General features: G+C 39.8%; 2 protein-coding genes across 5 annotated transcripts; one reads left to right on the top strand and one right to left on the bottom strand.

Annotated features, from left to right (window-relative positions):
* The first annotated feature begins 2006 nt into the window (after nt 1-2006).
* entpd1 (ectonucleoside triphosphate diphosphohydrolase 1) lies at nt 2007-19952 on the top strand. 3 transcript variants are annotated; one of them, XM_042397720.1, is made up of 10 exons: nt 2007-2191; nt 9932-10059; nt 10513-10630; nt 12653-12803; nt 13154-13313; nt 13435-13638; nt 13823-14080; nt 14959-15072; nt 15215-15352; nt 19361-19952. In XM_042397720.1, exons 1-10 carry the CDS (start codon nt 2176-2178, stop codon nt 19565-19567), a joined length of 1494 nt encoding a protein of 497 aa, XP_042253654.1. In that variant the 5' UTR covers nt 2007-2175; the 3' UTR covers nt 19568-19952. The 3 variants fall into 3 exon arrangements, with proteins under 3 accessions (XP_042253654.1, XP_042253657.1, XP_042253656.1); XM_042397723.1 differs by lacking the exon at nt 2007-2191 and adding an exon at nt 2251-2337; XM_042397722.1 differs by lacking the exon at nt 2007-2191 and adding an exon at nt 8528-8779.
* A 224-nt stretch (nt 19953-20176) lies between these two features.
* LOC121887136 (potassium channel subfamily K member 1-like) lies at nt 20177-25478 on the bottom strand. Of its 2 annotated transcripts, none has more exons than XM_042397724.1 (3): nt 24909-25478; nt 22283-22687; nt 20177-21353 (listed from the first exon to the last, which is right to left on the bottom strand). In XM_042397724.1, the coding sequence occupies exons 1-3, from the start codon at nt 25258-25260 to the stop codon at nt 21052-21054; spliced, it is 1059 nt and encodes a 352-aa protein (XP_042253658.1). In that variant the 5' UTR covers nt 25261-25478; the 3' UTR covers nt 20177-21051. The 2 variants fall into 2 exon arrangements, with proteins under 2 accessions (XP_042253658.1, XP_042253659.1); XM_042397725.1 differs by having other exon boundaries at nt 24981-25478.
* Nucleotides 25479-25498: the final 20 nt, after the last annotated feature.

The following is a 25498-nucleotide window of genomic DNA, read 5'->3' as shown; positions in this document are numbered from 1 at the left end:
TGCCCAAAAGTGATGCAGCGAAACTGATGAAGTGGCTTGATGGTGGACTAGGAAGCTATGGAAATATATACAACCCTTCCCGACCAGATTACACGGACAAGAACAAAAGAAATGCGACTTGGCACAAAGCAGCGCAAATTGTCAGAGATTTGTTTATATAAAAATGCTTGTAATTGAAATGCTGACAGGCTGAAAACATAACTCAAATATTACCAGGAAACATAGACAATGGTCTTTCCTTGTTGACACTGTGACCTAAATATCACAGCATCCTTGTTAACCAGTATCAACACACCCATAGCGACGAGCAAGAAGTGGCAGAGGGGCGATGTTGCACGATTTGTTCGCATTTGTTCGGTCTTGGCGGTAAAGCTCACTCATTAACACGTTGTATCTCATATATCCCTAGAATCTTGTTAGCATGAGGTTGCCAGGCAATCACAGGAATTTACTGTGCTGGGCCAAGAAACAGTCCAGCAGATAACGACTTTTTTGCACTTCGGGTTTTGTACAGATTAAACAAACGCTATAAAATGTAAATTTCTTGAGATGTCAAATTATTCCTTTAAGCAACCAGGTGGCCACTTAGCAGCAACTTGAATCGGCCAAAGGCCAATTAGCCAGACTGCAGGGACAATTGGGCAGACCTAAAGGACTCTTGGGCTCATCAGAGCAGCACTTGGGCCAACCAGATCAGCACAGACGGGACGCCTGCTCTAACTAGAGATGTACTTGGACAGAGCAGAGGGAAATTTGGACGACTAGAGGGGACATGAGGGTACTTGGACTTTGATGCTTAGAGCATGAAAAACAGAGGCAGTAACCCCCCCTGCCCTCCCCCTTGTGCACACCACTGGATAGATAGATATTTACCATGACTAATGATGATTTTCATATTTAGTGACAGAGTGACTGAGCGTTTACAGATTCAAGCTGAACAAAAGCAAATTACTGCCATCTCGAAGGAAATGATCTACATGACATTTAGAATATCATTAAATGGGGATTACTGTTGTCATAACCATGTGTGCTTGTCTTCTATCACTGCAAAAGCTCTAAGCAAAATAATACCTCCGTCTGTGGTCCGAATCTAAAAAAAAACCCCAAAGCATTCCCCCAATACCAAAGCATTCCCCCAATACCACTTGTACTGATTGCTCTATACACACTAGCATGCATACTGATCACACCCATATATTAACTGTAATCTTCAGATGGTGACAGATTTTTTTCAGAGGAGTGGTGTTTTATTGCCTTGGTTAAAGTGCACCCTAGTGTGTGAATTTGAATTGGACTCTCTCTCCTGTGACTGTGGCTCCAAAAACAGGCAAGGCTTTGTTTTTACGCCTTGGTGAAAGAGTATAACAAACACACACAAAAGCAGTCTGTACACACACAACACACAGGTAGCAGTATTCATGCCATGGCCATGGACTCAAGGTCTTCCTGAACTGAAAGCGTCATGCTGCTCTGCATGTAGAAATCGTACATAATGCCCCTTTGTGTTAATTTTATAGGTATTGCATTTGAGGTTAAAGACTTCAGTAAAGCCATTAAGACACCAATTAATTTACACAGAGTTAAATTTATATTGATAAAATGAGAGTGCTGAGTATCAAGGATTTAAGCAGGAGGTTGAGTTCACCCACTGCTTTTTTTTATCTAATTTCCTCGCAGCTTCAGCTCCAGCTCTCATCCAGATCTAACACTGCTTTCATGTTTGACCCAATTTTACAAGACAGAGAAGATGGCAAAGAAAGAGAGGCAGAAGGAAAATGATTTTTTTTTTTTTTAAAGACACCAGTGGAGGAGAACGGGAGAGTTGGGAGAAGCAGAAATTGGGTAAACGAGAAAATGAGTGACAGCGGCAATGAGAGTGACAAAGGTGTAGGGAGAGAGGATAAGAAAGGGGTAAATAGAAGACAAAGCTAAAGGCGCCAGGGAACGAGGGGAGGGGGCTGAGCAGGAGGGAGGAGGGAAGCTCAGCTTCTCCTAATAAAGCGAGTGTATGTGAAAGGAGGTGCTGAAAAACGTTAGACCAAGCACAGAGCTGTATTACCAGAGAGAGAGAGAGAGAGGAAGACAGAGGGTTAGAGAGAAAGAGTGTGAGAGAGGAGAGAGAGGGAGAGGGGCAAAGAATAGAAAGAGCATTGTGTTGCTGCTGAGAAAGAACCCATGTCTGCACAAAGAGGTAGGTGTACTGCCATGACTGGTACACACACACAGACACACAAATACAAATACACACACGTGCATGCACACACAAGAACAGGAAATCCCTCTCACTCAGTGTATTCAGCAGCAGGAAGAAACAGCAGTCTATATGTTGAGTATCAGGTGAGTGTGTGTTCTCTTCCAACTGTGTGACTTGCTTTACTGCATGTAGCAGCTGTGTAGCAGTGTGGGGCAGGTGTGTGTGACTTTTCCTTAGCATATGCCTGAGTGTGCGTACGGGAGGCATTAAGCAGGTGTCTCTATGTGTGTGTGTGTGTGTGCGCGTGCGTTCAAGTGGGAGTTAGCAGGTGGATGAAGGTCCGTTTGATTAAGTTGCTGAAGATAAACACAGTGGCACACACACTCTTAAGATCATGTGAGGTTTATGGTAGTTTATCATGGAAAGTGCATGTGAATGAGAGGAATGTTATCTGAATAAGTGAATGCGTTTGACAGTAGGTGATTAAAGTTGTCAATATATCTGATAAGATGATCTAATAATTGTGTTGTTTCAGAATCATGTTGTCGTGATCCGTATGACCCAGAATGGGAACTGCATTTGTTGACAAGTCATTGATGTTTAGAATAAGAGCAGAGCTTCACTGTGCCAAATATTATTTAAACCTATATGGTTTGTTTTAGGCTACTCAGGTATCAGTGACTCTCTGGATTGAAGTCAGTTCACCTAAATTACAAAAAAATATACATATAATATGCCATGCAAATAGTTTTGATGTTATGTCCTGATGTTTTAAGATATACAGTATGTCTTTGTCTCTAGCCCATTACAATGGAGGTGAATAGAATTTCATTTGTGGTGCTCGCTAGATTTTTTGGATTTTTAGTAAAAGTATTATTTAAATGCCACAAATAAAATTTCATTCACCTCCACTTATTATTGAGTATTATGTGGATAAAAACCAAAACTGTCTGCATGGCAAAACACCACTAAAGTCAAGTGAAAGTGTTCTTTTGTAATTTGGGTGACTTCACCCTTTACGTAACCCATTTTGAATTCAAGAATGTTTGGACAATCCCCAAGAAATGTATACAAATGTCAATTTGTTTATGTTCAGTGACTGATAACTTATCAGTTGAGGTACATTTCTCTCTCTCTCTCTTACATTTGGGGCTATTATATTGATTCCAACCAAGATGTTCAGCAAGATGATTTACACAATGGAAAGTGCAATAGTTCCTGTTTTTTTTTCTCTGCTGAAGGTCAGGGTATACCAGCTCAGCCCAGGGTTAGTGTCAGTGTGTCCTGTCGGCGAGGTCACACTGGACTGAACACCAGTAACAACAGACCACTTCCCTATGGCAAGCAGAGCGACAGCAGAGGGCAGGGTCGTTTCCTCTCCTTTCTCATCATATGACGCTGCCAGAGGTTCCCCTTTTTACAGAAAAAAAGGCAGACGGTGCTGTTTTACAATAGCTTCTTGAACAAGAGTATTTATAGGGCTGCTGAGTGAGTATTGTCGGCTCCTTCATTGTTTAAGACAAATAAGGGTTTGCCTTATGTAGTGGAAGTTGCAACGACAACTCAAGGACGCTGTGTACTGAGGCACAACTGTGTTGCAATGATGGATGTGTTTATCCATGGGGAAGATAGTTATTATCTTGACTTTTGTGAGTGTACATGCATGTGTGTCCATTTACTTTCAAGTAATTAAGTACAAGAATTAAACTGACCAAATATAGTAAGTGCTTCATATCCATCATTCTAAAGCACCGCTATTTACTGGAAGATCTTGTGCATTAGGTCACGCCTCCAGGTTTGAGCATGTGAGCAACTCCATAGTGTATTGGTGTGAGATTTTTGAAGTTTCCTCCACATTTCAGAGGAAAATTGTAATTACTTTGCAGATTAACATTCAAAACATTTGTTTAAAATATCACTATCGCCTTTATGTATTCCTATTGTTTCCCTCCTTTTGTATTTCCTTCTTTCCTTACGTCATTAAATCTTTCCCTCCTTCTTATCGTCTTTGCATCTGTTATTTCACCTTTCCTCGTTTCCTTCCTTCTGATCGTAAATCTTGAGAAATGTGGAAACACAATGTTTACTCTTGTTGTTACTCTAATGAGTACTTTTACTTTAGATGCTCGATTGCGTTTTGCAGTCGAAACCTGTTTACATTTAAAATTATCCACTGTAGTCAGGATTTTAACACTTGTTTCACCACTGGAATTAGGCAAAGTACTGTGATTACACCTATTTAACACATCTGTTACCTCTACAATGTGCATGTACCTGTCCACTCAAAGGCTTAGGACTTGTTAGGGCCTAACCACCAAAGCGGCACAACAACTTTAAGACATGCCTTAAAGGGACATTGTTGTCTCGTCTTCCCATCATTATAAAACCACACAGTCGATCCCCAGCTGTGTCACCCCTTGACTCATCAGAGAACGTAAAGTAATAACCCTCTCTGTATCTGCTGATTCAAAACGCCCTCCCTTTATCCCTATTCCTCTTTCTGTTCCTCTCTGTATCTCTTTGTCTTGAGAGATTTATGAGTGCAAAGTTTCCTATCAACAGGGGTGGAGACTCTGATGTGTCATATGTCATAAGAAAAATAAACAAGGACCTGGCAGGGCTTCGACATACTGCCATTATAAACTCCGTACCTGTGTGCTTCTTTGTGGGAAGATGGAGAAGATTAAGCCGAACTCTGTATCTTAGCCTTTCTGTCTGTGTGAGGGGGCCAGTGTTTGTGTCTGTGTGTGCAGCTATCGACGTTTTATTGTTAACACAGTTTGAACTTTGGACTTCAAAGTGAGGATGACATCACTTCGTCTGGTCTAATGTCCTACTTAGCCTAATTTAGAATCAATTGCATCTGTGTTAGGTTTATATTAACATGATGATTGATGAGTAGTGAGGATTAAATTTTATTTTAGGGATTATGGAATGAATGCAGTCAGTGCTCATCATGAGAATTGAAGAATGTGTGTGTTAGGCAGCCAAAATGGCTTTGCACTGTGAATATTATTTTACATGTCAGAGTTGTTGAATATTGTTTTTGTAGGTGAATGATCTGAATGCTGCTAATCTAAACAAACACTTATCCTACACCAGGCAACAGATGTTAATGTTAAATATCAAGTCCTCCTGCGGGGGTGCTCATCGTTTTCTCCTTTTTGTTAACTTCCTACTTCCTGATGTAAACGTTCATTAAAGCACAGACTGTTTATTTAACTTAGCTCACTAAAAATCTCTTTAACTCATAAATTATTTCATTAACCTCTTAAAAAAGACTCAGACAGATACATTGAGTGATAACAGATGTTATACTGTTGTCTTTCCTTCTCTTCTCTCCTCTTTTCCACTTTGATTTTTCTGTGCTCTCTCATTCCCAGTGCACTGTCTTTCCTCATGTTGTTGTCTGAACCAATCTAGCCTCACCTTAACACTACATTTGTGTTTACACAAGGGTCTGAAATGGAAACACTGGTGTGTGCAAGTCTGGAATGGCGTGTATATGTGTTTTGTGTGTGTGTGTGTGTGTGTGTGTGTGCAAATCAGTGTGCCTGTGAATAAGAGATTGCACGCGCCGATAGTTTTGGAAAGTGAGGACATTTTGTCCTTATTCCATCATGTAGCTGTTCAAGAATTAAAAACAGACTAGCTTTAGGTTGAGCATATGCTAATGATATGGGTAAGGCATGTGGTTGTGATCATTAGGAAATGTCAATAAAATTCCTCAAGCACAAAAGTGCAAACCTTGTGTGTTTTTGTAGCCTGAGAGCCTGTGTTGTGACCGTGTTGATGCTCCAATAGAGTTCCTTTATGATTTCATGCACTTAATCTGCTGCTCAGGTAAGCTCTGTTTTCTGTCTCAACATGTGTGTTTGTGTTTAGTCGGCTGCCAAACAGCATTGTCATCAGTAAGTGATTGCACATAATGTGAAAGAGTGGCTCCCTCTTTTAATCCGAAAGCAAATTAAAGAGAGACTTAAATTGGGCAGTAACTGGAAGGATAGGGTGAGGTTCAGGTCAGACCCGGGCACCTTTACAGCTTTACTGTTACCACTTCCCTCTTAGACTTTGGTTTATACGATAATAAAACAAGGGTTCTGTAATCGGAGCAAGATGTCATTAATGGAATCTTCATTTATGCCAAGGCTTGTTTACTTCAAACAGCAGATGTTCTCATACATTTTAGATGTGCTAGACAGCAACTATAGTTAATGAGTATATAAAAATCAAGGCATGTGAAGATGTTGTAAAACAAGTTAACATCTGTGGAAATCACATGTAGTTATATTCTTGCTTCACTGCGATTGCACTCTGTCGAGGAAATGTTTGATTTATCCCATAATCCTACTGAAGCAAGATGCTGGGCTTGTATTATGTACTGTAGCTCAGACAGTCTTGGTTAGTGGTTGGACTTCCAGTCAGGCTGGCTCTGTTTTACCTTTTGATGGCTGACACCAGTGTGGGTACTTTTATATAAAAGCTGTCCATGTCTATTTTGCGTTCGCTGACAAAATCTTTTCATGTTTCCAAGTGTGTTTCTCAACTTCTTTGGAAATACTGAGTTGTTAATCAGTTTTGTCATTCTTTCAACTACAGTTTTAAATATTAACATCATTAACTAGCTTTCATGGCTTTAGTGTACACAACAATCTTGGCAGATATATTACGAATTCTCACTGTGTGCAACTCAGACTCAAGGAGAAACAAAAGATTAGTTGGCAAAACATGTTGAAATTTTGATCTAAAGTTGAACCTTACGTTCGGCTCAAAACACAAATATTTAGTCAGTCCTTCAAATTTTGAGTTTTATTAACTTTTTGAGATAGAAAGTTTCACAAAAAAGCTTCTAAAACACCATTTAGTCTACTGGACACTATTACTCCTACTACTCCAGACCACCCATGACTATTGCAGGTTTAGCAATTAAGCAGCAGAGAGGAACATCCATTAAGAATCGGAAACTGAGGCCAATGCAGACATGCCTTACGGAGGTATTGTTGCTTAAAAACAGGAATGTTATGGGGCTTGTTAATTTCACTGGCAGATGTTTCAAGTCACGCCTGGTAGTGTAGTTGTTTCTCCTTGCTCAGGACCATCCCCTCTCTGCTTTGGCCAGATTTGGATTTTTTGGATTCCATTATCTGGAAAAATTGGAGATGAGCACTGAATCTGAATCCAATTATGAACCGTCCATTTAGACGCTATAGTGACAATGTACAACATACATGTTTTTGTATTTTTCTAGGTCTATGGCTGACATCTGAAGGGGTCCAAATGTCAGAGAGTCAGTCATGTCAAGGGTCACATTTGTGCCTAAAGCAGCTGGAGATCTGTCACATGCCTCTCTCTCTCTTTCATACATTCAATTTGTACAATTTGTCTCTCACTGTGCTTTAAAAAATTAATTGTGACCATTGTGGCAGTATTTTGTGTCATTTGTTAAAAATAATTAAAGTCTAAAAGTCCACAAAGAGATTAATCAGTGTGGCAGTAATTTCCAATGCTCATGCTAAAAAGATTGACAGAATCCACAGTGAATAAATCAATAAATAGCCACACTGTCTCTGGATGCTAGTGCCTGGGTAATGTTTAAAAAGAACAATCATAGCAATAAACTTTGGTTGTTTCCTTGGAAATGTCAGACAGTTACAAGATACTTTGTGGTGGCTGAATGTTTGTGTATGGTTGTACTTCCTTAATGTGGGAGGCTTTGAGTCACACATCTCTCTCCAGAGAGGAAAGTTAGTAGAGAAGTGATATAAATGACAAGTTGACGGTTATTCTCTTGTGCGTGTTTAAATATATTGTAAGTGTATTTGCAAAGTGTGTTGAATCAGAGGGGAATAAGGGAATGAATCTGTGAATGGATCAACAAATTTGCAGGCAAGTCATGTTTTGGGTCTGCACACACACAAACTTGCTTTACAGCAGCCCTTATTCTTCTAACACACACAGACGCGCGCACACACACACACACATACACACACTAACGGTCTAAGAGACAAGCAGGGGATTCCGATCCGTCACAGAGATGACATCACAGCCTGCCTGTAATAAAAAAGCAGCTAAACAAGGGAGTCCCCACTTCCCCTCCTACACAACCCACAGAATGAACAGAGAGAGGGAGAGAGTAGTGCTTTGGAGAGTGACTCTCATTAGTTCACAGAGAAAGAGAGAGTCCCTTTTAAGGGGTTCACATGCACACAAGAGTGCTGTGACGCGTACAAACACACTTTTAACTGTGTCTCCATAGTGACCGGCTGCCCCAGCTTGGGGAGGAAATGCCAAACTCTGTGCTTCAGAACTGCTCCACCAGAAATACTCAAACACACACACACACACACACACACATAGAGCTCTATTCTAATCCTCTGTCCGGCTACAACGGAAAATAACTCACTTCATCTTATCACTCTGCTACCTCCCTCTGTCCATTCTCTCTTCTTCCTGTCCTCCCCATTTTTTTCCTTCTCCCTTCCCCCTCCCTCTCTCTCTCTCTCTCTCTCTCTCTCTCTCCCTCTATCTCTCGCTGTCCCTCTCCCTCCCCCATCAGTGGTAAGTTCATTGAAGTAGACAACAGAGGTAAGTGCTCTCTTCCGCTCTCCGTTCACCACTGACTCTCTGCTTTAATATGCTTTAATCTTCAGTCTTTTTGCGTTTTCCTAAAGCAGACAAAGGTCAGGTTTGTGCTACTATCACAGCTGTAGGTCCTGCTGATACAGCGCAACAGAAAAGCAGCTGTGTGTGTTTGTGCCTTTGTATGTCCTCATCAAATGTGTACTGTACAGTCAGGTCAGTTTCAACAATACTTGTGTTGCCAGCTGTCATGCGCACCTGGATAGTGTCTGCCAGTTTACTTACCTTGGTGATAATCAAACAGACGCGTGTATGTGTGTTTTACAATTCATGCCGGTATCTTGTTCAGTCTTTTGCATTACAATAGCCTTGTGAATATATGCAGCCTGTTACGCTCTTTTTTTGGTCCCTTTATAAAAAGTGAATATATAAGTGCATATTATCTAAAATAGCACCTGTGCAGATCTGTGTGCATGTTTCAAATCCAGTTAGTAGCAGTGGAAACTCAAGTACTTAGGAAGGAATGGAAACCAAAACAAAGTATGAGCAGACACAGCAACCAAATACAGGTTTTAAAATACAGTAACAACTTAAGAAGATGTTGAAATTATTAATTACTGTTGGCTAACATTGACTCATTGCCATCATCATAATGTGTCAACATTTCCGTGGAATTATCATACAAATCTTCTTCATTGAAGCCAATTGTTCTCTTGGGTTGTATAAACACTTCATGTATTTCCACAATAATGTTTGTGAAACAAGTTTCCTTGTAATCATTTTCTAAAGTGGAAATCTGTCGATCTTTCAGCATTAGCTAAATACTTTGGTGATGTTGGAGGAAGGGAATACCCCTTAAGCATGCTGCGACTGAAATAACAACCTCACTAGAATCAATGAGCAGCTTGGCACGAGTTCAGACACACCAAATCGGAGATGCATCTGTAGTCCTTGGTTACAAAACAACACAATTAAACATTCCAGGCACCCCCACACAAACACTCTCTCATGGTGTGACATCACTCACATCTGGATGCAAGTCTGGCTAACACACACCTCTTCCTCTCTCTCCAATGTGTCCCCATCTTCCCCTTTTCTACCACGGCTTCCCTCTCGCCTCTCCTTCCTATCTGTCTGTCTTTCCACCCCCGCTCTCAGAGATGAAAGAGAAGAACCCCTGGCAATCGCCTGTGACCATCATCATCACTGTGATTGGCGTCATAGCGATTGTTACCTTGGTGACGGTAGCAGTTTTGCAGAACAAGCCACTACCCCAAAAGTACAAGGTATGGTGGAGGGAAAGAGTAAAATATTGGAGCCTGTACTCTGTGTGGGAGGTCGCTGCTTTACAGTGGGATGTCTGTCCAAAGTCCACAAGCCAAATATGGTCTCTTGTCAATATGACCTCAATCTGTACAACTGGTTCTAAAAACTACCAAATAAGGCTGGTGGATGTTGATAAAGATATTAAATCACCACTTCTTTTCCTCATAAACCCTTATCTGCTATGAGTCTCACAGCTGTTATTGATTACAGTGTCTAAGGAGCTGTTTAACTAATTTGTTTCAGCATTAAACTAAATTTCTCTGCACATATACTGTATATACTGGGAAGTTTGTCAGTAGACTATAACCTACATCTTTATACTGAACATATAATCAGTCAGTTTGGATGGCACTCATGTAGAATTTATTTCACTGTGCGCTGAGCTGGAATTCTTCACTCTGTCTCCACATCAGTATGGGATCGTGCTGGATGCTGGATCCTCCCACACAGCTCTGTATATCTATCAGTGGCCAGCAGAGAAGGATAACGACACTGGCAGAGCTGAACAGATGCATTCCTGCAAAGTTAAAGGTATACACTACACAATGTGTCATGTAAAAACATACTTAGCCCTCACTTCTAAGTGCATGCACATTAAGGCAAATATTTATGTTAATGCAATACGTAAGAATGTGCATATATACTCATATACTTCACTTAGTTTGTTCATTGTGCAGTATATTTGCTTGTACTGATGAAATGTCTTCATGGGTAAATACTGACATACAGTATGCTTGTAATAGAACTTGATACCACTTTCTAATCAGAAATACTTAACAGGGTTAACACATTGTAATGAATGGATTCATTGATGGTTATTAAATAATTTATTGGTCATTGATAGATCAGAAATAAGCCACTTATATGAAAAACTTTTAGGTTTCCAGATTTCCTTTGCTTGGTGTATATCCTTCTGCAGCATTTTTGCTTGATCCTCTTATCTGGCCACAACTAACTATATTTTTTCATAATCAGTTAATCTGATTTATTTCTTAATTATTTGGCTAATCACTTGGTCAGTAAAGTGCCATAATACAGTGGAAAATGCCCATCACGATTCCTAAAGTCCATAGTGACATCTTTAAATGTCTTTGAATTTTGGGGGGTTTTGGACTGTTGGTCGGACAAAATTGTTAACAATTATATAAAACAGAGAGAAGCAGTAAATCCTCATCCTCATCGGAGAAAATGAAACAAGAGAATGGTTGCTATTTTTGCTTTAAAACTGACTTAAATGATTAATGATTCATTCATCAAAGTAGTTGATGATTAATTTTGATCAAGTATTCAGTTCAAGTAAATGTTTCAGCTCTAAATGGCTTACGTTCTGTAAAAGAGCTGCAGGGCATCTGTAATCAAAATCTTCCCATTAAAAACATATTGACATTTACAACTCCAGACCTGGGTTATTGTATTGGAAAATGCTTTTATTAATGACTTACTTTTATTTTGGCTGCAAACCTGATGGCCCATTATAAAGTGAGCAACCCGTGACTCCCCATGAATTACTCACTTCTTGATAAGCCGAGTAAAAGGCATTGCGTTAAGCTTTAAAATATGTCATGAAGTCTGGAGTTGTAAATGTTTATACGTTCTTAATGACTGGATTTTGGTCTGAATGTTCTGCTGCTTTTTCCCAGAAAGTAAGTGGTCAAACAGTCATTGGATGGGTCTTTCTGATGAACTAAAGAGCTTTAGCTGTAAATACAAAGAATGTTATGTTGAAGAAGGATATAAACCAGCCAAAGAGATTTTCACACCTGCAGCAATTTTCCACATTACCAATTACTGGTCTATATAACATTAACAATTGCTTTATGAATCATTAATAAAGCCATTAGTATGTATGTATGTGTTTAGGTAAAGTTATATTTTGTTTTGTCCTAGAGCTAGAGCGCCCCAGCCTCAGAGCGCCTTTCTTATGCAATCAGTTGTTCTTGCTGAATTATTAAAGCATGTTTGAACACACACCATATAATAGACAGGTCTTTCAAACGGACTCTTGCTTGCTTCCCTTCTGCAAGTTGATTTAACTACTGCTTTAGCACACTGTTCTGAGTCCATCTTCATTTAATTTAAATCATAATCAAAGGTTACAGTAGAGGGCTCTCATAAGTCACAGACAGAGGACTCCCACAGACTCCTCACCTTATCAATCATTTGAATTTAAACCCATTAGTATCTACCCTGTTACTCTTTCCTTTATTGTTAAGCCAGCCAAGTGTGTAACATGTGTACCTTTTCTCAAGTAGGGAGGGTATCTAATCAGTGATACCCTCAGACTCTACAAGTGGCCACTAGGAAAATACAAAGGAGAACTTTCAGGGTTGAGTACCAGCATCATGCATGCTTACGAGAAGACCATGATAACATCTTCACCAAGCTTTCTTCTCCTCAGCAAATTTCCTTGCCACTTCATGATTTTGTACAGATGACCTTCCATTCTCCAGCAGGCCAGCATCTCTGAACAGAAGGCTCTTATTATGTTTTATGGCAGCTAAATTTAGGTGGCATGACTTCACCTTCCTCTTGACATTTTGGTTCTTATTACAGGTCCGGGTATCTCCAGCTACGCGTCCACTCCGTGGAAAGCAGGGGATTCTCTGAGTGCATGCATGCAGGAGGCCATGGAGCATGTCCCTGTAAAAAGACACCAGGAGACCCCTCTTTATCTGGGAGCTACTGCTGGAATGAGATTGCTAAAGTACAGCACACATGTACACACACAACCCCACATATATAATCACACATCAGGCATGCCTCCAGAAGAAAACATAATACAGAATGCCTTTTCATGCTGACATTGTTGTGACCATATCCCTAACTCTGTAATTGTGTTTGCACTGGCAGTCAAAGTGCTGCTATCTGTATCCTTTTTCCATGTGCTTATTCGTGATTTATCTCCACATGAACTTTACTGCCAGAGCAGTGCATATGTTACTGTCAAGTCTATTGTATATGATTTAGTCTATTTATCATTTATGCGCTGGTGTATTGATTTGACATATGGATGTGAATCACTCTAATAAATTTGTGTTGTGTGTGTGCATGTAGTATTGAGAACAACTTGGCGTCAGACAAGGTCTTTCAAGCCGTGGCAGAGGCCCTGCAAAAGTTCCCCTTTTCCTATCAAGGAGCAAGGCTCCTCAGTGGTCAGGAAGAGGGAGCCTTCGGCTGGGTGACAGTCAACTACTTGGATGATCGCCTCAAACAGGTCTGCACATGTATGTCTGCATGCATGTTCATGCAAATATGTCCACATTTAGATGTACTTTGTGTGCGTCAGTCAGGATGTACTTGCTGTGCACTTCAATGCCTTTTTGTCTGTGCTGCAGGGTTTGGAAACCACAGGAGCTCTTGACCTTGGTGGGGCCTCCACTCAGATTAGCTTTGTTTCTGATAATTATGATGGCTCAGAGTCACCTAGCAACTCTGTGACATTCCGACTCTATGGAAATGATTATAATCTGTACACAAACAGCTTCCTGTGTTACGGGAAAGACCAAGTGTTAAAAATGACGCTGGCATACCAGACTCAGGTAAACTTCTTCTGTCAACATTAATGGACTGTTCAAATCTATTCTAATCAGATGATTCAAGATTTAATAATTTAATAACTTTGAGAGAGATAGTAATGTGCTAAAAGGTACTGACTTCAAGCTGACTTCAGATTCAATTAGCTTCCTCTCTCTGTCTCCCTCTCTATCTTGCTCTCTCTCCTAGTCAGGTCCAGAAACAGTATTAGATCCTTGTTTCCACCCTGGTTACAATGAGACAAAGAACTACACAGCCCTTTATGACAGCCCCTGCGTGTCAGACAGGAAACCCCAAAATGCTCCTGAATCCTTCGATCACAACGGGACAGGAAACTTCCTAGAATGCCAGAAAGCTGTCAAAAGAGTCTTCAACTTTACCGACTGCAAATACAGCCGATGCTCTTTCAACGGGGTCTTCCAGCCAGTTTTGCAGGGGCCATTTGGGGTAATATTGTCAGCGTTTATTTATCAGCATACATCAGTGACCTATGATACACTGTGTGTTGTTTGGAGGGTTACAGAAACAGCACGCAGGGATTATACAACATACAGATCTTTCAGTTTCAATCTGTAACAACCACAGGCCACTGAGCAACTTCAGTCTTGTGCGTGACTTGCCTTTCTAATAATTGATGGTTGGAGTAGTGAGTGCTACTTGTTCACCCAAATGTTCCTGATCCTGATGCATTAGAATATGATAAAATATGAAATTCAATGTTAAAGTGATTTACCATTAGATTAGGTTCACCCACATATTACATTTTCTGATACCTTTAGTGGTAATAAGCCATGCAGATACATTTGTTTTTATTTTATCCATCTTTGAGATTTCTGCAAATTCTATAGTGGAGGTGAATAATATTTTGTTTGTGGCATTCATAGCATTGTAAACATGCATATGAAAAATTCAGCTGAAGATCTCTCTATAGAAATCGTGTCCCAGTTACTCTAGTACATCCACAGACCTCACTGTGTGAGCACTTCTCTACTGAAGAAATAATTCCAATAAAAAGTGTTTACAGAGAGGTTTGTGTGTTTTTCAGAACAATGTGGATACTTTTCTTGGCAAGAGATGTTACTGGTGATTTATTGACTAAATAAAGCCAAAACTACTGTAACTGCATGGCTATATACAACTATTCTGTTTGTCACAGTGTCTTGCAAAACAAAGACATCAGAGTCAGTGAGGCCAGAAAAAGGCCTGATGTGGTAAATAATTAGAATTGAGTATTAATAAATTGTTTACTTCATTTGCTAAAGACAGGAGGACAAGTTAATTTCCTTTTTGCATCATCTCTTTTCTCCCCACACCCCTCACTCTAGGCTTTCTCTGCCTACTACTTTGTGATGAACTTCCTCAATCTGACTGATACATCCATCCGTCTGGAAACTGTCAAGCAAAAGCTAGCAGACTACTGCGCTACCCCTTGGCAGCAGGTTGGAGGGCATATTTATGTGTCACTTACACACTCACAAAAATACATTTTCCAGCTATATTTGTGCACTTTTGTGTCTTATCTGTGTTCTCTTGCTTAGGCTGTACATTGATGTTATCGTTGCATTTGAACTACTTGAACAGATAAAGCAGCAGCATCCAAAAGTAAAAGTGAAGTATTTGGCTGAGTACTGTTTCTCCGGCACATACATCGTCACCCTGCTGACAGAAGGATACAACTTCACCTCGGAGACTTACTCAAACATAAAATTCATCAAGAAGGTCAGTAGATCACAGTCCACTCCCTTCTTATCTCCCTGTTCAAGCCATATCCTATATTGACCTTCACTATACTCTGTGTGAGTGTGTGTGTGTGCACATTTGTAGGCTATTTTTATCTTTGTGAGGATCTTTTTGAGCTTTAGATGTTGAGAGTGAAGATGTTTTTGAAAAGTGAGGGATTTTGACTGATCCTTGCCAAGACATTGACCATGTACAGCACATGGTTATGCAACTAGATTTGAAAAAGGCCCTCCTCTTTGAGGGAGCTCTCAAAGAATTCTGCTGGGAAAACTACTCCCCCAAAACATATGACACATATGTTCTCTGTTTAATAAGTAATGGCAAGGAGCAGATAAGACCCCTCAAAACAGCCGAGCCAGTGCCACTCACCCTTCTTGCAAACAGCAAAGTCCTTCTCATCAATGTTAAAGCTCAGAGACAACCTTCTGGCAAGATGCAGATAAGCAAGATACTAACAGTATCTAAATATTCAACATTGAAAGTATCTAACTTATCTGAAGCAGCAAGCATGTCGTAATTTCCTGTAAATGCTACCACTTCTTATTTGAGATAGATGATCATACAGCAAGATAATAGTTTCTTCATACAAGGGAAATATTCTTCAACTCAGTGTATACTACTGTAGCTGTTAGATGCAAGCTAAATAGCAAAAGAAAAAAACATATGATATAAAGAAAAATTAAGCTTTAAACTGCTTTAAATATCAGGTGCTTAGATCTATGAAGAGGAATTATGAATGTGCCTAATTATCCTTTATTGTGTCCATGAGGCCAACATTAGCTAAAATTATGTGAAATAATGTGAGGAAGACAACCCTGGAATAGTAAATGGACTGCACTTTAATAGTACTTTTTAACGGACAAATTGCAGCAAAGCTGCCATACAGGGCGCTGCTTTGGCCATCAGGAGGAATTTGGGTTTTAGTGTCCTGTTCAGGCACAACATGCTCAACATGGGAAGTAGAGGAGCTGGGGATCAAACCTACGACCCTGCGATTATTGGACAACAAGCTCTTCTTCCTGAGCCACAGCTTCTGCAAGGCAATGGGGAACCCCCAAACAACATCCACACAATCAGGAAAAAACAAAAGCAATGACCAAAACCATTTCAGCCCATAACAGGATTAGGCTATCAACAATTCACTAAATTGGGACATTAAAGCAAAAGAGCTGCAAAAATTAATTGATTAGTTGATCGACAGAAATTTGTCAACTGTTCTAAGAATCGAAATTGTGAGTGGCATTTTTTCACAATTTTTGTTGTTTTGTTTTTTATATAGACCCACCAATAATTAGTAATGAAAATTTTATTCTTTCATTAATGTATTTATTTATTTATTTTTAAGGACAAGACACATTATCACTGCAGTCCTTTAAGCCAATGAAGTGATCTAAAAATTACAGACAGAAGACAACAGATGCCACAAAGACAGTGCGCAAGCCATGCAGAGTAATAGGACACAGCAAAACATTAGTAATAAATAAGCAAACAATAAACTATAAAACAGCAACAATAAAAAGAGTCATAAACTGCAGCCCTAAAAGCTAGAAAGTAGGGTTTAATGTGCCAAACTTCAACCAAGCGTCAAGAAATGAGCTCAACTGTCTGCTTCTTGAAATTATGTCTCAGTTATTACCAATGCAAATTATAGCATGTGATTCAGCAGCGTCATGGCAAACTTAACAGTCAACTGTATATCATTACCCACAAGCATGAGAGGCAATAAATCAAAATAACTCATATCAACAGCAAGGCTAAGGTAGCCTGCTGGGCCACAGTGTTGGTATGAATATCATATCAACACAGCAGTAGCAACAAGATTAATGTCAGGTTGAAAATGCTACTCTGTACACCTACATGAATATTACTGGACAGCACTACTTCTTCCTCTTCTTCTTCTTCTTCTTCTTCTTCTTCTTCTTCTTCTTCTCTTGCATTACAGCCACCTGGAGTTTTTTTGTTTTTTTGTTTGTTTATTTACATACAGTCATTGCATCTGTATAAAATATACAAGAAATAATCCAAGCAGCAGCAACTTAACACAAATATAACAAAGTAAAATAAATACATTTCCTTAGGCTTAGGCTACATAACATATAGCCTACTGCCATCTGTTCATATAGTCTTCAGGCATTTTTATACTGTAGTTTTCTTAGTGATTTAAAATAAAGTCTCAAACCATTTTCCAAGGCTGAGAACTTTGGGGTGACCATCAAATATCTACATGTATGTGTATTAAATTTAGCTATTATCAAAATGTTTTTACATAAATATTCCAATTATTTGTTTAGCATAAAAAACAAATTTGATGTTAACATATTGAAAATCAGGAATTACATTTTTGGTGGCCAGCCACTTATATGGCCTTTCCCAGAGGATATTAATGACAACACAGTTATAAAACAGGTGGAGTACTGGACTGGACTTTGGACTCTACTAGTTTTGTGGTTGCCAAGTAAATTCTTCTTCCTCTCGATGTTGTTTGGTAGTTGGAAAACAATGAAATGGTGCATTACAGCCACCGGTAAGGAGTGTGGTTCAGGACTCATTATTATTAATAACAATAATGAATTACAATTTAAAAAACAAACACACAAACTACCATGTCTTCTCAATCAGATTTGTTCCTCTAAGATAATGAAAGAAATGTAACATTCATCTCCTGAACTTTGAAGCATCACATGTTCTAAAGTCTCTTTTTCTCCACAAAAGTAACATCTTTCTGTATTAACCTTTCTCTATTTTGAATAATGTGCTGACCAAATCTGAACTTGGATATCATTGTCTCTTCTCTCCTGCTTCTTCTTTTCTATGAATCCTATAAAATCATCGCCTCATTCTCTCTTCCTCCTACTGCTTCTGCCACCTTTCCTTCAATCTATACTTAAATACACCCTTCATTTCTGTCTTACTAAAGTTTACTGTTCTATCAGTGTGGTAAATTTATCAGCTAATTAATTTCCTTTCATTAAATTATGTGCTGGTATCCATAAGAATATCATACATTGAGTCCCATCATTTGAATTCATTATGATGTTTGTTGTACTTCTATCAAAATATCTGGTAAGCTGCGCTTGATTGGCTGTATTTCAAACTGGCTAGTGATCAACTTGAATCCAAACAAACAATTGCCCTCAAAGGTTTTGCCTCTTCAATCCATTGAATGCCATCAAGATTGCAAAGTGTTTCTCTGGTGTAAACAGATAAACCATCACTGATTAGCCAAGTAGTTGAAAAGTCTATGCTCTATTATCTTGGGAGCAGATTCCTTAACAATCCCTCAGCAGCCTTGCCACTTAGTGTATGACAGAATATAATAAAATAATCAATGTATGTAACACAATGTGCTTGTACAGTGATATGAGTTATAAAACTGTTGGCATTTGTTCTGTCCAACCCAGCACACTCCTTGTATGCTCTGTATAAGCTATGATAATGTGTTGTAATGTAAATTTCTGTCTGTGTTGATGTTGTTGTGCAATGAAACCTGCTATGGTATCAGTGTGTGCAGTTTATTGCATGATAAAAAAATAATTAAGATTAGGGTAAGGGTTGGGTCTAAGATAAAGAATATTTGCACCTGCAAGTGCAAATTTAGGAGGAATATGAAAAACTCAGGCCTACATTTATTCCAGTTACAGTACAATTAATGCTTCAGTCAAATGAACTTGAAATGTTCCTGTGTGCATGCATGCGATTAGTGTACATCTAAAGTAGGTGTGTATTTAATATTAAACCCCTAGGTTTAATATTTTTGTACATATAGAAAGTCAAAGTCGGTGCTAGTTTTTCAATGTTTTATCAATTTAAAAGCAAACTTAACCTTTGCCTATGGTTATATGTCTTCAATGTGTGTCAAAAATCTAGAAGTCTAGATGGGTGTCAAATTAAAGGAAAAACCAAAATAAAGTATCAAGAGCTGCCAGAACAGCTTCAGATTTCCTCTGTATAGATTCTGAGTTTTTCCTCCTCCTGTGTTATTTTAAGATAAAAGGCAGTGATGCAGGCTGGACACTGGGCTACATGTTGAATCTGACCAACATGATTCCAGCCGAGGCTCCTGACTCGCCCCTTCTGCCCCACGCCGGCTACGTCTCCATTGTCACCATTATCGCAATACTGCTGTTCGTCCTCTTCATCCTCAGCCTGCGCCCTCTCTGGCCTTGTCGCTCTAAGCAGCCACAGATAATATAAACACACACACAGAAATGTATGAATGACGCCAGGGAGGGAATGTGTATGTGTCAGTGTTGGTGTGGGTGTTATTCTACCAATTGGTGAAAAGAAAGTCAACTTGTCACTTCCTAGCCTTTGTGGGGAGGTCAAAAGTCAATACCTGCTTGTATGGATATTAGAGAAGGACAAATGCTTTCTCTCTCTGGGGGATTCGCTCTGCTTCTCTGGTTGAAGGACAATTTCTATGAGTGAGTGAGTGAATGAGTGAGTGTGTGTTGAAGTTTGAATGGGCATTAGAATGTGTGCTTGAGTGTGTGTACCAACATAAGTCTGCATGTATGTGTCTTGAATTATGATGTGAATATGCTACTGTATAAATAAAATAACCCAAGTTTATATATAATGTATTGTTCACTTGTCATTTGTAATTTGTAAAAATATGTATAAATGATGTATTTGCACTTTGTCCAGATTGTTTTTTATGAAAAGGAGCTGTCATAAACCACAAAATGATAATGAAAACAGCAAAATGATCTTTGGAGGACAAGTAATATATATAATGTTTTTTGATTCTTATGAATTTTCCACTGCTTTGTTAGTGAGTAAAAAAACTCTTGTAAACTGGGATATAATTAAAAAACTACAATTTATTTTTCAAAACTAGTATTTTCTACAATATGTTCCCTCACCCTTAGTTGTACAATGACATATTCTTGCCACTCAATTACATTTTTAAGAAATACTCCCATAAGCATGAGACTTAAACTCTTGGCAACCTCATGTAAATGTGTAAAAAGAATGAAAGTGCTGCCCTCTAGTGACTAAAAGGCACATTGCATTACAGTTATAACAATTAAATATTTCAGCATGTTGTCATCCGGAGCTGCATAGCGATCATCACCTACAAGCAACCAGGAAGAAAAACATGTTTATTTCTTTATATCTTGATCATCTTCTTGGAAACATTGTACCGTACAATAGGCCAACTGATGGTACCTCTGATTCTCTTGGTAGTGTTTTAGTGCTTCCAAGAAGGCACATTTCCTATGCAAATACTGCCATAGATTATATAATGTGCTAAAAGCGAGTGTGAAATCCTCTAGAGCAGACTGTGCCGCTTTGGAATTACTGCATCCAGACTTTTGGCGGGAAGTGGAAACTTGTGGAGTTCCCATCCGTTTGTGGGCCCAGCCCTTCCTCTGTGTCACAGATCCAGCTCTTATCTGCCGGGAATGGAGCAACAGGGGAGAACAAGAAAACAATGCCATTCTGATAATCTGTGGGTGGTTCCTGCTTTTAGTGCACCAAATGTCTGTTGGTGTTGGCAATGGCAGAAAGAAATCACTTTTTAGATGATTAAGTGACTTAGACTGCTTATACACTTATGTTTTGTTAGAGGTCCAAGCAAGTATGTCCTGAGCAGCCACATATAGAGCAAAAGTGCATAGACCAGTCCCTTTTGAACAATGTAAATCAGATATACTCCCTGACAGCCCAATCTGTCACCTCGGTTTTCCATTAACAGAAAGTCCTGATGCTGGACTGTAAGGTGGCAACTTGTCCTGCCGCAGGGAGGCAGCCTGTTCTGACACAGATGGGATGACCGGTAGGTGATCTGTCACGTGATCCGTGGGGTCAGTCAGCTGGTCGCTCAATTGATCCCGTTCGATGATTTTGGTGGTCTCAGAGTCCAGCTCCCGCACGTTTTCTTGGCAGAACCTCTGTCTAAGGCGTCTCATCTGGGGAAGCTCGCAGAACGTCTCCATGACCACCAGTACACACACCAAGCCCAGCAGCAAGTAGACTGGAAGAGTAAACACACACACACACACACACACACACACACACACACACACACAATGGCAACATGAGGAAACAAACACTAGTACAGTGTGACTAATAAAATCAAACCAAGGCTTGGTCCCTGAATGAAGGGTGTAGCAGTGAGCCGTCATTTCTTTGTGTAACCCTGTTAATCAGAAAAGCTACAATGGTAACACTGAACATATTATCAATGATCAGTGAACATTTGTACTTTACACTTTGTGATTTGTAAATTGTAATTTCAGTTAAAGGATCACATGGTCCTCTACGGCAGTGGTTCTCAGCGTGGGGGTCAATACACCTCAACATGATTAAAGTAATAAAAAAGAACATTTCTGTTATTCTTTGACTTTCCTTTGCTTTTGAACCATGCTAGCAGTGTGGCTCTTACGCTCATCTTGGATCAGAATGAAATATCTCAGCAACCATTGGATGAACTTTGTTAGACATTCATGGTGCCCAGAGGATGAATCCCAATGACTTAGGTGACTTTTCTTCTTGCACTACCTTGCTTATGCAGCAAAATATCTCAACATCTCCTGTAAGGACTGGCACACTATTGGTTCCCAGGTTATGTATTCTAATGATTTTGGTAATCTGCTGACTTTTCATCTTGCGCCATCATGAGACCAAAATTTTTGTTTGTCCAATACATTGTTCATAAACAAATACCAGTAAAAGTGATGAATTTTACCTCATCTTCAGCTGTATTTTGTGTTTAGTGCTGATTAATCCCAAAACCCAAACATTTTACGTTTGCTTTCATGTTTTACAAAGCATTAAATCATCATATTTGTGAAACTGAAACCTTAAGTTCAGCCTCAAGGAGCTGCTAGTACTCTCAATCTTGTTTGGAGATACAAGGCTTTCACCTGACAGCAATGACAGTGTATTCTGTCCCCTACTCACCTGTAATAGCCAGTCTGTAGAGCTGTGGATGTGGGATGGCCTCTTTACTGTGGGTCTCTCCTGGGACATAATCGCCAAGGCCAATGGTTGTCAGAGAGATGAAACAGAAATACAGAGACTCAAGATAGTTCCAGTCCTTCTCCAGACTGACAAAGATCCAAGCAGGGATGATGAGGAGGAACAGGGTCATGATGATGGCAAGGCAAGTGGCATGGATGGTGGCTAGCTTTGACCTAGACATGGCCCAGCGGTGGTGGAAGTAGGACACTGGACGTCGGGTCACCAGGGCCACAATCTTCTGCACCACGACAGAGAGGAAGAAGAGGGTAACAGGGATGCCAAAGAGGGAGTAGAAGATACAGAAAGCCTTCCCTTCATCTGAGAGAGGAGCAGTGTGGCCATAACCTGAAAACACACCCAAAAATGCAGCACAGCCTTAATTACAGGGGAATAATTACAGGTGGGGCTCTTCTAAAGGTCACTTTCCTCCTGTCAAACAATAATTAGAAAGAAAGAAGTTCATTCAACAGAAACGTGTCCTCTTGTAAGACAATTTCAATCCAGGACAGACTTGATCTTAACTCCATAAATAAATAATAGGCTAAATGAATAATCTTTATAACAATGTATGATATAATAATGTATGTGAGGGCCAGGGTTAGGGTTAGTTACTTTCATAGCATGCATCCCAGGTTGGCCTCTTTGACAGAATTTGTCTGGTGGTTTACTTCGTCTTAGTTGTAAGTAAAAAAAATAGCTGTCATTTCCCTGCAAGTATGACTGCACAGTGTAGGAAGTAAATATTGCAATCAAGCGGCAATCTCCGGGGCTGAAAAATGAAGGCAATGCGGAAGTGCCAAAAACCTGCATTCTATCTAATGGCCATCAGGGGGCGACTCCACTGGCTGCAAAAAGAAGTCCGATTATATGGACGTCTATGACAAAATGTCCCTAGTTCTCTCTTAATTTATTTCCTCAGTAAACTGTTTCCTAATGAGTTTATGGTCTCAATTGCTAGTTTCAAGTCTTCTTCAATACAGCATGATGTTCATTTTGTAAATTATGGCCCCATTTAGAGTAAAACAGACGATAAAGCAGCGTATACTTTAGGGCGCAGCTACGTTGTAATTGAAAAGTCGCCACCATGGCGACAACGTTGCTTACGTAACGTAACCATTGCGTATGGGTGTAGCTGCTGCTATTTCACAGTGTGTTTTCATTTCATTAAAGTTAATTGTAACATTGTGGTCGCCTAAAAAGTCTTGTCCCGCCTTTGGTTGTAATAAAAGACCCATCAATGAGTCGGACGATCAGTTTTTCCGGTGAGTACATTTTGTTTTAACGGTTTCAGGTGTGTTTTTCGCTAACGACAATTAGCATTAGCATTATCACTGTTAACCATGTATTGTAAATGTACCGTGCCAACCAAGCTAGCAGCTAGCGCTATGGTCAGCTCCACCCTCTCAAATATGGTCACTTCTGGCTCCAAAAATCAAACATGGCGACGGCCAAATCCAAGGTGGCGATGGTCAAATCGCTACCATGATCGTTACACTCGAGGCTTCAAAACAGAAGTTCGCAAACCAATGGGTGACGTCACAGTGACTACGTCCATATTTTTTTTTACATTCTATGGTTACAATTTATTTCGTCAGACAAATACGTCTGATTGACAAGAGCCGTGACACTGTTTACATAAAGGTTGGTAAACTCTGCAAGTAAAGGCGTGGACTGCACGTCCACCTCAAGGTGTAATTATTTTCTTTTTGTCTTTACAGCTTGAGCACCTGGTGTGGAAGTTAGTATACACACATTGATTTTAATGTGTTCCTTTTAGCAGAAGTCACAGTTTAACTACTGTATGTGTTAATAGAGCTTCATGGGTTTTAATTCTCATTAGTCATTTATTTGTTGATTCCTCCTCATGATGGAAAATAAAACGTAACCACTTTCTAATAAGTCTCCATTAATAAAGTCGTTTTTAAGTTGTAACGGATGACTTTATCACTGGTTATTAAATCAATTACAAATTCTTTATAACTCAGCTGTAAGTCAGGAACAAGAACAACTTTTTGGTTGCCAGATTGTGAAAATTTCCTCTGCATCATTTTTCACTCTTTAATTCACTAAGAGGACTCTCTAACTGACCACTTCCAGAAAAACCTGTGGAGGATAACATGTATAACTGATGGCTTTGAAACCCATAAGTATTTATGAATAGATTACCAACATTTATAACTGCATTATTAACAAACAGATAAGGGTAAACACCAGCCAGAGGGTTTATTTTTCACAACCAGGCAACCCAAAAGGTGTAAGTAGATTATTTAACTTTTTTGTGGGAAAACTATTAGATATAAATTATTTTTCAGTAGTGTTTTATATTTTTGGAAATGTCTGGGGTGTTTTGTTTTGTTTTTTTAGCTATGAAGCCATTAGTTACAACTAAGAAAGCAATTTATAAATCGTGACTAATTGGAAAGTCCAACAAATAAATACCAAAATAGTAAGATTAAATGCACACTCGCAGGTCAGTGCTCCCACTTTGCCAGTTTAAAACAGTGGTTCTCAAGCATACAATACTTTCCTTGTTACTGTTACAGTGTCTGAACACCTGTGTCCTCACCTGTGGTGGTCAGCACAGTGCTGGTGAAGAACAGGGAGGACACAAAGTCCCAGTTGTTGCTTGTGTCGTTACCGAGCAAGGATACTCCATAGTTACTGGCCTCCAGCGCGCGGATCAGCAGCTCCTCCAGGTGCGCGTCGGACACACAGGTGTTGTTGTTCAGGAAGTCCCGCCGGGCTGCTTTCAGCTCCTGGCGAAGCTGGTGCTCGTAAGGCAGCTCGATGGCGGAGAAGATGCCGGCGCCGATTATGAGATATAGGATGTATCCGGTAACCAACAGCGCAAAATTCAGCGCTGACTGGTGTCGCTCCACAAACCGAGCACACCAGCCCCCCGTACAACCGCGCGCCATCACTCCAGTTTCCACAACTTGTTTTATCGAACTTTATTTCACTTTAATACGCGTAACCAGTTACAGTTAACTCAACAGAAAGCCTGTTTTCTTGGTAATGACCTCTATCCTTTCTACCCGGTAAGGGAACTCGTCTTCCTCATTCTTTCCATCTCAGTGGATGCGGGCGGTGGTGACGTTGCTCGTTCACCGGGCCAGGTATCTGCTCGTGCACTTCCCCCTTCCAACCGGTTTAACA

This window comes from Thunnus maccoyii, chromosome 20, assembly GCF_910596095.1.
Source record: "Thunnus maccoyii chromosome 20, fThuMac1.1, whole genome shotgun sequence".
In the NCBI taxonomy this organism is placed as follows: domain Eukaryota; kingdom Metazoa; phylum Chordata; class Actinopteri; order Scombriformes; family Scombridae; genus Thunnus; species Thunnus maccoyii.
The sequence above is the reverse complement of the archived record's forward strand: the minus strand, read 5'-3'. Positions and strand labels throughout refer to the sequence as shown.

Coding starts and splice junctions, on each gene's coding strand:
- LOC121887136 (XM_042397724.1), bottom strand. CDS start 25,260: ATGGCGCGCGGTTGTACGGGGGGCTGGTGTGCTCGGTTTGTGGAGCGA. Junction 22,688..24,908: donor CACTGTGCTGACCACCACAG/GTGAGGACACAG, acceptor GTGTGTTTTCAG/GTTATGGCCACACTGCTCCT. Junction 21,354..22,282: donor CTACAGACTGGCTATTACAG/GTGAGTAGGGGA, acceptor TTACTCTTCCAG/TCTACTTGCTGCTGGGCTTG.
- entpd1 (XM_042397720.1), top strand. Junction 12,804..13,153: donor GCTGGAATGAGATTGCTAAA/GTACAGCACACA, acceptor GTGTGCATGTAG/TATTGAGAACAACTTGGCGT. Junction 15,353..19,360: donor ACATAAAATTCATCAAGAAG/GTCAGTAGATCA, acceptor TGTTATTTTAAG/ATAAAAGGCAGTGATGCAGG.